Source organism: Apis mellifera, linkage group LG1, assembly GCF_003254395.2.
Source record: "Apis mellifera strain DH4 linkage group LG1, Amel_HAv3.1, whole genome shotgun sequence".
Lineage (NCBI taxonomy): Eukaryota > Metazoa > Arthropoda > Insecta > Hymenoptera > Apidae > Apis > Apis mellifera.
The window spans coordinates 19,731,453-19,747,148 of record NC_037638.1 but is presented as its reverse complement, the minus strand read 5'-3'; the positions used below and the strand labels follow the sequence as shown (position 1 = coordinate 19,747,148).

Sequence of the window (15,696 nt, the reverse complement as noted above, 5' to 3'; positions counted from 1 at the left end):
GACGACACGACACGACGCGAGAAGAGGCCAAGCTTCTTCTTGCTGGGCCCACAAGTTTCGCTTTATCGTTTCGCCAATGGTGAGAGAACAGTGGTTAATCTCGATTTCGCACGCGAGATTTTTTTCTTTCCTTCGTTTCCACGTTCGTTCGTCACGTCGAATCGTATCGGCTTTTTAATCGAATCGTATCCATGTCGTCCCTCGGTGGAATCGATCTCGACCGATCGATCAACGGATTGTTTAAAATAATCGTAACGATGACGCTTTGGATTATCGGCTATCGACGTTGCATCGAACCATGTAAAATACGATTATGAAAGTCCTCGTCCGATTTCGATGCTAATCTAATCGGAATCCTAGTACAGACTCGAAAACCTAATTTGCGATCGGTGAATTCCAAGGGCTTTGAATCAATTGATTCGAACGAGTTGATGCTCGCGATGCTCGGATTCGCCGCGGTGATCGGCGAAAGATAATTGTCGCCTGTTATCCATCATCATCCCTTTCAATTTTTCGTGATTCGTCAGGTAGATGTGGAGCGACTCCCCGCCATTCGGCTGCGAGAATCGAGAACAGAGAAGTTAAGAGCTTAGACGAGATATTACGAAAACGTACTCTTTGATGTTTCGCAATATCGTTGAAATGGTCTTTTTTTCTTTCTTTCTTTTTTTTTTTCTTCTTTTTCTTTCGCTTGGCATGTAAGTGGAATTGACACAGATTTTTCCAAGGTTTTAACGCGAGACAATTTATCGTTCGATCGATGGAAAAAAGAAGGTCGAACGAAACGACGAACGACTAACTATCCACGAGAATACATAGAATACAGAGTATGGTATGGCAATGGTCATCCGAAAATAAAGTTCGAAAGAGTTACGAGATTTCACGAGCGATCCTCGCGCGCGAATCACGCGGGATTCGTATAGTCGTCCTGTCGTGACTGTAATCGATTATAATCGGACAGCGATCGATTCGAGGCGCGATTCTCCCGCGATCGAGGCTGCAGAGAAGAGAAGAGAGAACAGACGTACAAATGGGTTTGCGATTATCGATCAAAGGAACTCTTTATTGTACGCGCATTATTAAATTGTATACAATCGCATCCATCCCGAAATATCTCTATACACACGCACATTGCTTCCTCTAATAATACTGTGACGGAGGTGTTTACACTTGCTGTGAATATTCAAATTATATATCTACTAATTAAATAGAGGCAACGTTATAAATAAATTATTGGCCCGCTTAATCTACCGGTTAAATTAAGTTACAATTAGTCGCGCGATTATTAAGAAAAGAACAATTACATTGTCTTTTTCCAGCCACGTTGCGTCGCTCGTGCGCGCGATCGCCAGTGTTACACGAGCGTTACGTGTGTCCCGATAACGCGTACTAGAAGCGTGAATAGAAATACGATGACCGAATCGGTGTCGACTCGATCTCTCACGGCTAATCTTCGTATCGAGGCCGTTTTCGCGAGTGCCGCTCTTTGACTCACGCTCTTTCCAATACGTTCGTCGACTCACTCACGTTTCCGTCTCGACAGATCTCTGACTCATTCGCGTTAAGCGTCAATCCGTTTCGATTTCGATTCTCGTTCCCTTCGATACTCGATACTTATACCGATCAACCATCCATCTATCCATCCATCCATCCATCCATCCTTTTACTATTGATTACTAATGCAACGATTCTTGATAACGACGAGACTTCGATAACGACGACTCCAAGTGGTAATCAGATTGGACTCGGAAATACCGTTCGTACCTTGATCCGATTTAATCCGTGTATCAAGCGTTATTTACACGCGATTCTGCTCATGTTCGTTCGGATCAATTCGTCATTTATCGCGTTCGTTTCGATCCATCGAGACACGCGAAAAATACAAGATACCTCCCTTCCCTTCCCCCAACATCTCCATTCGATTGCTTTTCACTTGCAAACAGTGATCCACTCTTCCACAGTGCAGTTCTGACATTGCACGATGCAACACCAATGAAACTTGCATTTGCACCTCTCGACCCGTCGTTGTCTCACCACGTTGTAACCTCTTCCGCAACACAGGTTGCCGCACCCGTCCCCACCTGAGCTGGTCTTGTTGCATCTACGCCCCGCTGTTCCAGGGATGTCCGCGCTTGGATCTCTCTCGCAAAAGTTTGGCGATTTTTGGTAATAAAACAGCTGCTTGGCGAGATCCCGAGGCCTCCTCTTGCGCCCATTCCCGCCCGATCCACCGCGATGTTTCCTCTGCCTCTGCCGATCCGGTCTCCTTCTCCGCGATCCTCTCACTCTGGTCAACGGCGTCACGCTGCCCAGGTTGCTTTGCGCCACCAGCACAGCGTTGCGAAATCGATCCTTGAGCGTCTTCCCGACTATTCGGAAATCCGGCGCCACTTTCCAGCAAGTCTTGAGCTCGCAGGAACCCGACATACCGTGGCACTTGCATCGCACTTGCATATTGCTGGCCACCGCCTAAAATTTCACCAATCCTTGTCTCGATCCAACAACAACAAGGAGATAAAGAGGAGATAAAGGTGAAGATAAGCACGTGACCAATCGAGTAAGTAAGCGAGCTAAGATAGGGTAAATGAAGTTTGGCGAGTTATAAACGACGACGACGACTACGACGAGAAATACGAATCAAAAAGAAGAAAAAGGCATGAGGGGAGAAAGGGAGAAAGATAGAGAAAAGAGAAAGAGAAATAAGAAGAAGAAAGGAGAAAAGAAAGCGTGTACATGCGACGAACGGTTACGAAGACCGTCTTCGGTGCAGCGAGTGCGCGGAGTGGTCAAGAGAGTCGCATGAACAGCGGCTGAAGAGAAAAGGGGGCAATTTCTTTTAAACAAAGAGGTGTCGCGTACAAAACAGTTAATGAGTCTACGACTGGGTGGTCCAGCCCCGGGCTTCGTCTTAATAACGTCGAGGCGAGACCGAGCGTGGAGAGGTGCATGGTGGAGAGGAAAGGACTCGGTTGTATTCTTACTCCTCCTCTCTACCCCTATTCACCGTTTTCTTTTCTGTCTCTCATTCTCTCTCTTCTCTCTACTCCACTCTCTCGCTCCCTCGCTCGCCTCTTTCCTTTCTTTTCTCGCGTTGCTCTAGCACCAGCGAGCAAGAATCACCGTTAAAACGCGGAGAATCAGCGGAACCCGATGGAACGAACAAAAATACCCAGGGAAGAAGTATATTGTCACGGAATGAAATATTTATCGCAAGACTCGTGGAGGGAGGGAGAGCGGACGGACGGACACGACGCGCAACGGAGAGAGTGGAGAAGAGTGGGGGGGGGCGGGGAGGAGGAAGAAAGGGAAGATTAATCAAACGGCTTACCAAGCGGCCAGCTTGATTGTTGTGAAGATTGACCGTCGACTGTATATCCCCGGCCCTCTCGCGCGTATCTAGGAACTGTCTCGAGAACTCCATGCCGTAGTCGAGATTGTGCGAGCACCCGCCCCACTTCCATTGCGTGCCCCTGGCCTTGGAAGGCGGCTTACCCTTGTAACTCGACGGGTCGCATCCGCAGGAGAGCAACCGTCCCATGCTGCACGCCCGGGCCACGCTGTGCGCCACCCCGGCTGCGGAAATCGCGAACGCGAACGCAGTCTCCCTGTAACCTGCAACCACAACGCACAATATTTTTTTACAACGTCATTCATCTTCCTCTCGTCTCATCCCTCCTTCATTCGGAATTGTTTGCAATTAACGCGAATAATCGAGAGCGAATCGAGAGAAAAAAATTCGAAACTCGAAGCAAATCGATGGCGCCACGTGGATTACGCCTTTTCTTCGTATCTTCGTTCCTCTTCGATCCTTGAAATCGAACGTTTTTCGCACGTGCGAAACGGATCGTACGCGAGATCGTACACGACCGGTTAGCAAATTGGTGCTCGTACCCGGTGACGCAGACGACCCACGGACGACGAGAGAGGTAATATGAACGCAACGCGACAGCGTTCGATCGCGGCTCGTCGCTTCGCGAGCAGCACGAGCGAGGAGAAGGCGAAAACAGCGGGACACCGCGGAGCCGAGCTTCCGTAGAAGGAAGCTTCGGTAGCGAGTTGGACGGATCGTTGGACGACGGATCGGTCGACAGACAGCCATCAGACGAAGTTCAGAGGTAGATTATTCAGCCGTCCGTCAAAACAAAGCGTGGCCATCAGCAGCGGCGGCCGGCGGGCATTCATTGACTGCATGTATAAACGATCTCACGCTGGGGTTCCCGAAGACGCGATGCCAAACTCTGACCATCCTCGCGCGTTTTACGCCAATTTTGCGCTCATCTTTTCATCTCTCTCTCTCTCTCTCGCGATCGACGTCAAAACGACTCTCGGACGTCTCGGAATTCGTCGTCCTCCTCTGGTTGCAATCGTCCTCCAACCCGTTCGCCACCTCGTATCTCGCGTACGCGTTGGTACATACGTGGCTATCGTCGCGGAGATCGATCGAGCGAAGAACAAAGCTGGTCGAATGGGGGAGGGGGGGAGAGGGGAGGGAGAGGAAACGCGGATATCGAACGCGTGGCACATGTCCGATGGCACTTCGGATACGCGTGGGCAGAGATAGAATTTGGAAATTCGTGCATGGACGAGCAAAAGGGTTTTAAGGGTTGGTGGACCAGTTCGATAAGTGATGCGACGTCAAACGTACTTTTTCTTCTCTACCTCCAAGGCCTCTCGTCTCCTCGAAGCGTCGCTGGAGTCGGATTGACGGATGGTCGATCGTCAAACCGCAATGGTGGCTGTCAACTTACAAACGATACGACACACGACTGCCGGCGAGCATCGGAATACGCGGTCGAAACTGTCTCCTTTCTCCTCTCCGCTGTTCGACAATGCCCACACATTACTCTACCCCTCCCACCGGGGCCAAGAAAGAGCTACTCCAATCCACGAATACCGGGCGGTATTTGCAGTATTCATGAGAGCGAGATACCGGGGAGACGCGCTAAAGGCACATTCGAAAGGATTTGTGGTATTCGTTCTCGACACCCGATGAGCCACTGCCCTGTCGTTACGTCGTCCCCCCTTCGACAACCAGCTCTTTTGTTCCTTCCGTTTCGAGACTACGTTCCGAACGCGACGCGCGTCAAGGACCGACCGGCCAACGCACAAACTGCGTTTGTCTATCCGCGCCATTATCAACCGTTCTTTCTAATTTCGCCTCGAAACCGTCTCGTCTCGTCTCGTCCTGTCCCGTCCCGTCTCGTCCCAACCCGTCCCATTTCGCCGCTCTTCTCGTGAATCGAGGATCGATCGTTCGATCGGTCCTCGGAAACGACGAGTCCGACGTCCGTGAAACTCGCATCGCGATTTCGTCCGAGGTTCTCCGAATGTCTCCTTTTACCACGTTCCGACGAGAAATCGTTCTCGAGCGACGATCCACGGTGGATCCACGCTGGACGGACGACAGACGGACCGACCGATCGACCGACAGGACGGATCCGTTTCGGTGAACGAGATCGGACAGCCGGTGCTCGATTACGTCTCGCCTTTCGTCGACTGTACCGAAACCACGACGACGTTAAACGGTCGACACTCGCCTCCAAGTACTCGAGGAGAGATTTTTTTTTCTTTCTTTCTTTTTTTTTTCTTTTTTTCCCCGAGATCGTTCCGTTCCGATAGAAATGTCTACGACGAGGAACGATCGAGAGAGGGAGAGAAGAGAGAGAGAGGAGGAGGAGGAGGAGCCCCCCCGTCGAATTCTACTTGGAAGAGGCGGCGGATATCGCGTGCTGTTTCGAAGGATGATAACCTCCTTCGTCCAACGGGCAAGGACCGGCTCACGAGTCGAAAGAGAACGAAAACAGCTCTTTATATGGGATCACGGTGGGAGGGGTGGGTTGAAAGCTTGCGCTTTATACGGCTATTGGCAGCAACTGTTTTATAATGCAGATAACTGTTGGAGGGCTGGAGCTACTGTAACTGGCGTTGCTGTTGCTTCTGCTTCTGGTGCACGGTGGTAAGAGGAGCACAGGGGACTCGTAATAAATCCTCCACGGGGAGTTGTACGTCTCTTCTGTCGGACAGTGGAGGGAAGGGCGGAGAGGAGGTGGAAGGAAGAAGAGGAAACGAAGCTGAGGTGCACAACGGAGGGCCAACGCTGCCTCTTTACTCTTCGACTCTTGACGCAGGGACGCGGTGACGGATGGCGCGCAGGCCTTGCCCTGCTACCCTATGTCAAGCCCAAATCACTGTTTAGATAACTCAATAGATAGCGTAGCGGGTATACGCGCTCGGTAATGTTTACTCGGGAGCGTGCCCCTTCTTCTTTTACCTCGCGTCCGAGCTACTTTAACGCTTGTCTTAACCCTTCGGTGACCAACTTTATCCACTCCATAACCACTGTTGTGACGTTATATTTTTCATAATCGTCTCTCTCTCTCTCTCTCTGCCTCTTTCTTCGCAACGATTAACATCCCAGACGTGAGAAAATTTATATATCCGAACTATCATCTTACTTACTTACTTACTTACTTACTCGATATTTCGATCTCGATTCGAATATCTCTCGATTTAACAAAAAAAGGTTTCAACAAAAAAAAAAAAAAAAGAAAAAAAGAAAAAATCCTTCATTGTTTCCGACGAATACAAAGCGAACGTCGAGTACACCGCGACGACTGATAGTAGGTCGCCTTGTGTGGGCCAAACCCCAGAAGAGAAGAGAAGGGAAGAGAAGAGACGAGAAGAGACGACGAGAGAAGAGAAGAGAAGAGAAAGAACAGGACCGTTTCGTGTACATTTCATAATACATTAAGTCGTTTTGCCGGGGTTTAACGAATACGTGGCAAAAGTGAGACGTGGCGAAGGACGGGGCGCGCGCGAGAGCGAGAGGGCGATAAAGTGGAGACGAACCGGAGCCAAGAGAATGGAAGAAGGAGCAACGAGAGGACCGTGTCCGAAAGATTTAACGACGCGCGTTCTCTCCGAGATACGTAGCCAGCACAAATTTGACACGGTGGATTTCTCGAACGACCGCGGGGACCCTCACCTGGCCACCGATGTCGTCCTTAAAAAGCTGGAACCGTTGGTAATGGTGAAGTACGGGCCGTTTCTCGGAAGCTGCTGCCCTCTGACTTCCAAGTCGAACTCGAATCTCTCCTCCCTCCCCCCTCCCCCCGCCCCCGATCGACCATTCTTCCGAGCGGATAATCGGCGAATCGACCTCCTCCGGACCGACTTCTTTCCTCGAAAATCGACCAATCTGTCGACCGACCGACCGATCGACCGACAATGAGATAAATAGTACACCTTCCCACTCTTCACCTCCTTTTCCCAAATTCCACACGACGTTCGACGTTTGGAATAACTATATGGAGGGAGGGAGGAAGAGAGAGAGAGAGAGAGAAGAGAGAAAAAGTCGTGGAATCGACACCTCTTGGTTGGCCACTTGGTTGGCGAGCAAAAAAAAGGTGTACCACCGATCCACGGAGACAGATAACGAGAAGACAGACGTGGCGGGCACCGAGATCGTGGCTGCGGACGACGGATCTTAAGCTTTCAGGTCAGGTGCGCTCGATGTCGCGCTCTCGCGCACTCGTCCGACACGATATATGTTTCCTCTTTCGACGCACGTACGCGCCACGACGAATTTATATGTCACACTGGAATAGGACAGTCGAGGGGGCAATCTCTTTTCTTCTCGTCTCGCCCGGTTTCTTCTCCCGCTCCCGCATGCGTGGATTTGGGACAGGTTCTCGGATCTGGTCGCGGCTAAAAGGCACGCATACACACCGTATTCTGATTTAAGGAAGCGCGTCGTCTCTCGCCTACGCCCGGTTCGTCGTCGTCAACGACGTCGTAAAAGATTTCACCTTTTCTCCCGGTTTCCTTACCCCGATCCGCTTCGGAGAGAGAGTGCGAGCACAGGCCCCGCCTATGTTCGCGGCCGTTTAAACTTTTTTTTTCCTTTTTCTCTTCTCTTTTTCTCTTTTTTTTTCTTTTTCTTTTTTTTTCAGGTCGTACGCAACACAATTCAATTTCTACTTCTATTCGTTCACGCGTTCTATCATCGCTCCCTCCCACCACCTGTTCTATCCGCCACTGTCTCTATCTTACCTCTCTGAAGGAGGACGCTGCTCTGCTGCGTCCTGCTACTAGGCGTCAAGGATGAACAATTCCACCTGTGCCACATGAATTGATGCTGACACTCGGATATCGCCATTTGCAGACCTTTGATCGCGGCCACCGTCACGTCCGGATTTCTGTGGCATAGCTCGCGCTGTTCCTTCGTCATCCCTGGAATACCTTTGCAGACCACGGCATTACCGCTTACCCAATCGTCCACGGAATTGCTCATTAAGCAGGTCGCGCTGCAAATCAAACGGAAATTTACCAATTAAACTTAAAACTCCTTTCCCTCCGTCCACGAGGGAGATCGAGAGTCGGTTTTTCGTGAAAGCGGTCGCGCACGATCGGTTTGAGTGATTCCGCTTCGAGGGAATTCAGCCGAGGACATTCCTCGTACTTATGGCACGCCGCAATCGCCTTTCGATCCCTCCCGTTTCGCACCGTGTGCAGCAACTGCTACCACGTGTTCACCTCCGTTATCGAATTCTCCATCGTGGACGCGGCCGCTTTTGGATTCATCGTTGATTAACTCTCCAACTCTCCCTTTAAAGCAGTGCCAAACGTAAAATTATTGTACAACCGTTTAAGTATAGATCGATAACCATTTCCAAACCAACGGTTCACTGCACCCTGTCCCGTGCACACGGCCCAATCCCGCGCTCGCATCTCGCGTCATCTGCTTTCCTTTAGACAATTTTACGAGGCGGGGGTCAAAGATGCGATAACTCCCCGAGAGCCAACCAGAGAATATCCGTTCTTCTTCTTTTCCATCATTCGTGTCTTCCACACCTTCGCTATCCTCTTTTCAACCTTCCTTCCTTTCTTCCTTCCTTCCTTCCTTCCTTCCTTTCTTTCTTCATCCTCCATCCTTTCCACTCGCGATAACGCCACTTCGTATCTCGGGAGAAAAAACACTCTTAGAGCGTTTTTATCTCGAGAGACAGTTCGAGACTTAATATTAGTAGCCGTGTTACGATGCACGCGGTGTTAATTAATTTAGGCGATCGTTTCGTCGATCGTTTTTTCGTCGTCGATGTGGACGTATCCCCTCGTCGCGACAACGGAAGGAGAGAGGGGGGGAGGGGTTCGGCGTTTGGTACGCGTAGCTGGTTTATTTGCTCGTCGACCGAGTCGAGTGGTGGAATGGTGGTCAATTTTTTTTGCAAAGGGTTCTCGGGGTCTCTCCGAATCCTTACTCCGTAAGGATGTCACGGGCGGGTGCAAGATTCTCGGTGGGTCGGTGGTTATCTGCGGGTACAAATTAGTCGACGAGCTTCTCCTAAAGTAAAAGCTGTGTATAGCACCCGCGTGAACGTGGAAAAGAGAGAAAAGAGAGGTATAAAGGTATCTCGGGGACAAAAGAGGAAAAAAGAAAGAAAGAAAGAAAGAAAGAAGAGGAACGTATCCGGAGGATGCGGACGATGCGAACGATGGGGAAGGTGGATGGCGATGGCGATGGCGGTGGTGGTGGTGGTGGTGATGGTGGTGGCGGTTTGCGAGAAGAGGGTCCTCCTCTGCATCTCGAAGCCTCTCTTCTGGTTTCTGGGTAGTGTGGGAAAGGAAGGAGGAAGAGCGAGATTTTAGGGTCGCAGAGGTTATTGAGGGCTCCCATTACCGATACACCGTTGCATCGCTCTTATCTTTCGCGCTATTGATGATCTACCGAAAGCAGATTAATGATCTTCACTCGACCAAACAAATTACCAAAGACATCGCGTACCTGAGCGTGGGGCGGGCGGAGAGACTGACCGAGTCCAGGGATTCCTTCCGTTACATCCTTTCCTCTCCATTACACTACTACTCCTTTCCTTCTTCGCTCTTTTACCTCATTTTTACCCTCCTCTTCTTTGTCTCTCGCTTTTGTCGCGTGGGAACAACAAATAGACTTTGGCCTTATCTTTCAACCCGTTGAGGCGCGTCACTCGTCACGCCATATAACCAACGCAACACGTATATATATCCAGGGGAAATACGCGTATACGTAATAAGGTAAAGAAAGGTTGATCTCGCCTCATATCTTTGGATCGTGTTCTCCGAAACTCGTAGGAAATCGTCGAGCAAATCGAAGACGGGAAGTCCTCGTGCTGCATTTTTGCAATGATCCAAGGGGTCGCCGAAGAATCCAACATGGCGTCAGGGATGCACGTGTTTTATTTAACTTTTTCGCAAAGGAAACAGATGAGAGAGAGAGAGAGAGACAGGGAGAGGGAGGGAGGGAGGGAGGAGAGGGAGAGAGCGAGAGGGGCACGGAACGGAATTTCGCGTTTAATGGAGGTATACGGAGAGAGAGAGGGAGAGAGAGAGAGAGAGAGAGAACTCGTTACGAGTGACTCGCGAGAATTCCTGCGGTAGATATCAAATCGCTTTGCTTCTCTTATTTTCGCGCGAAACGAAGCGAAGGGATCGCTCTTCCGTTCCCTAGGTCGTATCGTCTCCCGGTATTTTCGACGCCGACTTCCGAAGATAGGCGGTCGTCGAGGAGAACTCTTGTCGGAGTTTAATGGAAAAAGGGGAAAAAAAAAAGTGGAAGTTAGGGGAAACGAACGGTTAATGGAGTTGAAGGAGGTGGATGAAACGTGAATTCTATACGCGTGGAGTAGAATTGACGCATCGACGGTGGCAGGGGGGGTGTTAAACGGCCGTGTGTCCCGCAAACTGGTTTATCGAGCATTACATCATGGGAATTATTCGATGCCGTAATTCAATGCCGCTCCGTAAATACGGTGAAGCTCACGCGTGCCTATATCTACGCGCGTGCATGCGAGCAGCGGTGTCGGTGCACGTACGGCCTTGTTCCCGGATGCTGTTTGTAATTATTTACGAGGAGCCGCGTGGGCATCAAGGATGAAGCGTACGTCGGACGGCTCCGTTCTGGTCGGGCCACATCGTATGTACTTACTACGCCTGTGACTACACTTCTATCTCAAAGACACAACATTGTCACAAGATAGTCGGGAATGTTTGTCGTTTCGTGTACCGAGGACGAGCGCGCGAATCGTATTCTTGGAAGTAACCGGTCAAGGAATTTATCGCGATTCCTGGAACCATCCTCCGCGTTTAACTCTGCGTTCCGGAAAACGACCGATTTCCTCCGCTTGCTCGGTTAAAGAATGTTGCTCACGCGAAACGAACCGACCGACACCGGCCCGAGTGCCCCTTTGCCCGAAGAAAGATTCGATTAGAGCGTGCAAGGCGTTCGACACAGAGTGCCAGCCAGATCGAAGAGGTATAATGAAGATCGCAGCGGGATCGTTCGTTGTTCGTGGCACGGAGCACGGTTGAAAGGGGCCTATTTGCACTCCGTCATTGTACTCGTCGATGCGACCAGCGTCTCGACGAACCGTCTCTCTCTCTCTCTCGCTCTCCATTCACAGATTCTTTCCGTAAGAGGAGTGGAAAGAGGGAAACGAGGAGAGGACGAGTCGAATTAGAAATTCCCATTGCCACCGAATTCGTAAATTCTTCTTCTTCCCTTCCCTCTCTCCTTCCCTCCCCTACCCTTCCTCCCCCGGACTAAAAATTATACACGACCGACTGCCTGCCGTCCAGCGACTGCCACTCGCCCTCTTATTCTTCCCCTCTCCTTCCCTCCGTTCGTTTCCTTTTCTCCGTCGTTCCACGGATCCTCTCCTTCGTCGATGCGACCGTATTACATTTTTCCAACGCCGTTCGCGCGTGCCTCTTCCTCTCTTTTCCTTTCGGCGAGTAAATTTTAATTCTGCGACGTTGATGACTCGATCACGCACGATACGTAGCGGCGCAAGGGAACGATCACCGCTCGAACCCGATCGAAACGCTTGTATCTATATTTAAAGTTTAATTTATCTTGTCTTAGCGGTGTACAGTGTCCCCTAGCTTATTGTAAAATAAATAAATATTCAGGATCGAAGAGCGAGACTCAACAAGACACGACGCGACACGAGATATCGAACGTAAACGATTCGATTCGTGGGTCGAACAACACGATGCGGTTGCTGTAATAAAAAATCGAGCGGGATAAGATAAAGGAGGGACGACGATGATTCGGCCATGATTCGGGGACGGGACGGGTAACGGGGTACGGATCGGTACGTACTCGCGTACCGATTACTCCATATACTCGATATACTCGGTTTAACTTACCGACGATTCTCGAAGAGAATCAGCAACAGGGCGATAGTGGGTCCGATTTTAACGGCGATCCTAGACGGTGGTCCTTCGTAGACGCGTCCTGATCGAGAAGGAGGCATCCTGTCATCGCCCCGAGGACGTCTCTTATTCTTTTGCGCGGTTTGCCCACTTTAAAGAAAGAAAGAAGGAGGAAGAAAAAAAAAAAAAAAAAAAAAAAAAAAAAAAAAAAAAAAAAAGAGTCGAGTGCGACCCCTCGTCCAAGGCTGCACACCCCTAGCACCCGAACGGAAGGACCCCTCGCTCGAGAGACGATGCCGTCTCTCCTCCTTTCTTTCTCTCTGTTTCTGTACGGTTTTTTCCCAATCCCTCTCTCCTACTCTCTTCGTCTCCCGTCTCCGCGGCGCGGTGCCTGTGATCAGCAGCCTGGCACGCGTCGAGGACTCCTCCTCGCCCCGGGCACCGGCGCTTCTGCTTTGACGTTCCGTACGATTCGAGAGCTTCCAGTTTCGCCGCTTCGAAGGGGTCGTTCCGAAAACTACCCCGGGACAATATCCTCGATGACGATCGAACGGTTCGTCGACCGACCACCGTAGATAGTCGGATCTCCGTTTCCCCAATCTTTCCTTCCTCTTTCTCTTCTTCCTCCTCTTCTTCTTCTTCTTCTTCTTCTCCCTCTTCCTCTTCTTCCTCTTCCCACCACTGTGTTTCTCTCCTTTCTTCTATTATTCTATCCCTGTCGGATATTGTCGAGTAGCTCGTTCATCGGTTTCTCGAAAAGTCGCCACCAATCGTTACTTTTCGAATCACCGAGAGATTCGCGTTGGCAACACCTTTGGTTCGCTTCTTCTCTTCTATTCTTTGGAGTAAGAATACTGTCGACGTGTCGATCGACACAACTTTGGCGAGTGTATACTCTCGTCGAATATTTGTAATAATACTTATATTTTATTTAACACTGACACTGCTGCCGTTGCGGTGGTCGCGAATCGTCGCGTAGTAGCACCATTACGTAGTCGTCCAGATTAAACATGTTCGCGCAACTTGCTGCAATCGATCTGCCCTTTCGCCGGATGGATGGATATTTCACATCCCACGAGAACGAGACGACACTTCCGGATCCGGATGAGCGAGGCAAGCAACACGACGAATCTTTTATCCACGGCCGGTCGCGAAAATCCGCGTCGCGACACCCTTTCTCGCCTCGATCGTCGTCGGATAACGTGGCATTTTCCGCTCCTCTCCGACCCCTTCAGGTCGGTGGCCGGTGACGATGATGACTTTTCTCCGCCGTTTTCGCTCTAGATTCTGCGATGTCTCGGTTCTCGTGCGTCGTCTCGAGAACGTTAAAGTGTCACGTTAAACGTGTCGAAGAAAAAGAAGAGGGGCCCCGGCGACGGTTCGTTACTTCCGGTGTGTGTGCGCGTTCACGGCGAAGTGTCAAGCTCAAATAAAAGAAAAGTCGCCCTCCGGGATCTCTTACTCCTCCCACGCACACATCCCCCTCCTTCGGCTTGTGTTCCTCTTCCACCGTTGCTCCGGCTTGCGGTCTCTCTCTTTCTCGCACGCGTACCACCGCGGCTATCGTTTCATCCGTGCAAACAGTCGAATAGCAAACTTCCCGTGGTCGCGTTACGCGCCGACGACACCGACCGCGATGATATACCGTGCGCCGCGCGCGTGTCGTCCGAACGATCGTCGCCGTCGCGTCGTGCCGAGTCCGAGCAACGTTCCTTTCGAAGGAATGACGGTGCCGCTCCTTCGAATCGAAAAGGGTCGGAGCTGGGCAGAGAGCTAACGCGAAAAAGAAAGTATTATAGCGAGAAGAGAGCAGAGAGGAGAGAGAGAGAGAGAGAGAGAGGCGAGAAGGGGTGGAAAGGCGCGATGCTCGATGAAAAGGAGAAAGAGGGAGGGAGGGAGGGAGGGATAGAGCAGAGAGAGAGAGAGGGAGGGAGAGGGAGAGGAGAGAAAAAAAGAAGGGAAACGAAGGGAAGGAAGAACGCGCGAAGACGGCGAAGAAGATAGCGAGAGAAGGGAAAGGAGAGATCGTCGCCGCGAAAGAAGAGCGAAACGAAGGGTGAAACGGAGAGAGGTCGAAGAGAGGGAGGAGAATGGGTGTTGCTACTCGATAAACCGAGACCGACCGCGAAAAGGCGAAAGTGCGCGATGGCCGAACAGAAGATTCGCGAGAAAGAGAGGCACGCAGGGCGGCCACGCACTTCCGTTGTCCCCGTGTCCCTGCGTTGCCGATGTTCGTTATCCCGACACGCTACTGCGAGCCGAAGAAGAGATGGACAGAATCTGATGATTCCACCTCCGTTCAAGCCCGACGAGGAGCTGTCAGGGAGATCGGTCTGTCTATGATGAACTCGGTGCGCAGTGCGCGGCTACGGGGGCCCTCCTCGCCCTCCCATAGGGAGAGAAAGGAGAGATAGGGAGCGGGTAGGCACGAAGAAACCAACTACCCCCCCACCATAACCACCACCATCTGGACACGACCACCACTACCGTCGGCCACCACCCTGAGATTCAAACCGAGAGAAGAGGACGCACGATTGCAAGTGAAACTACTGCTAACGGAGATGGAAAGACGCGAGAGACCGAGGGACTGAGATCGACAGAGACGAACCGAGATCGAGCGTGGAGGTGAACCAGAGATGGACGGAGAGAAGAAACCGAGAAAGAAATAGAGAGAGGGAGAGAGAGAGAGAGAGGGAGAGAGAGATGGTCAAACGAAGGAGAGAGAGCCCGTAGCCAGCTTCTGCATCTCCCTCTCTTTCCTCCCACCTTCGACCATCTTTTTCCCACCAATTCTCCTCTCTTTCTCTTTCCCTTCCTCCCACTCCCCAACCATCTCTCTCTGTCTCTCTCTCTCTCTCCAACGATTGCCTGAAAACGCCTCTTCGCGGACCAACAGGTATTTCGCGTCGACGATCCGATTGTTTTGTTGCACTTTACCACTTCCTCTCTTTTTTTCGTTCGCGGGATCGATCGCGGTCGTTAAAATCGTTTCTTTACAGTGATGACTCACGACGAGTGTTCGTTCGCGACGATTCATCTTCAAACATTCGATCGAACGACCGATGACGTTACTACGTCCCGTTCCTCCTCCTCCTCCTTCTCGAAGAAGAAGAAGAAGAAGAAGGAGAAGGAGAAGAAGAAGAAGAAGGAAAGAAAAAAGAGGAGGAGGAGAAGAGGAAGGAAGAAGAGCGGAAGAAAGAACGGAAGTGAGGAAAGAAGAAAGGGAGGTTGCCCTTGATCACGTGGCAGGAAAAGTAGGAGGAGCGAACTTCCCCTACCTGACATCCCTTGGAGGATGCTCAATCGGTATAATTGAGGTTTATCTCGTTCCCCGACTCTGCTTTCCGCCTACTCAACCCTACCGTTTCCCTCCCGTTCTTCTCTCTCTGTCTCTCTCTGCCTCTCTCTCTCCCTCTCCCTCTCCCTCTCTCTCGTTTTCGTCTCCGATTCTGCACACGCGCGCAGATTCCGTTGGACTTGGCAGGGGTTGCGCCGTTTCTTCCT

The 15,696-nt window shown here is 51.0% G+C and overlaps 1 protein-coding gene across 1 annotated transcript; it reads right to left on the bottom strand.

The window, feature by feature from the left end:
* Nucleotides 1-648: 648 nt before the first annotated feature.
* On the bottom strand, nucleotides 649-12,394 carry LOC413500 (protein Wnt-10b). Its single transcript, XM_396944.7, has 4 exons — nucleotides 12,187-12,394; nucleotides 8,053-8,306; nucleotides 3,329-3,612; nucleotides 649-2,469 (listed from the first exon to the last, which is right to left on the bottom strand). Exons 1-4 carry the CDS (start codon nucleotides 12,291-12,293, stop codon nucleotides 1,930-1,932), a joined length of 1,185 nt encoding a protein of 394 aa, XP_396944.4. The 5' UTR covers nucleotides 12,294-12,394; the 3' UTR covers nucleotides 649-1,929.
* Nucleotides 12,395-15,696: the final 3,302 nt, after the last annotated feature.

Bases quoted from the DNA above. Each gene is read 5' to 3' on its own strand.
- LOC413500 (XM_396944.7), bottom strand. From the start codon at position 12,293: ATGCCTCCTTCTCGATCAGGACGCGTCTACGAAGGACCACCGTCTAGG. The intron at 8,307-12,186 runs GTAAGTTAAACC...TTTGATTTGCAG, and splicing joins ATTCTCTTCGAGAATCGTCG to CGCGACCTGCTTAATGAGCA. The intron at 2,470-3,328 runs GTAAGCCGTTTG...GTGAAATTTTAG, and splicing joins ACAATCAAGCTGGCCGCTTG to GCGGTGGCCAGCAATATGCA.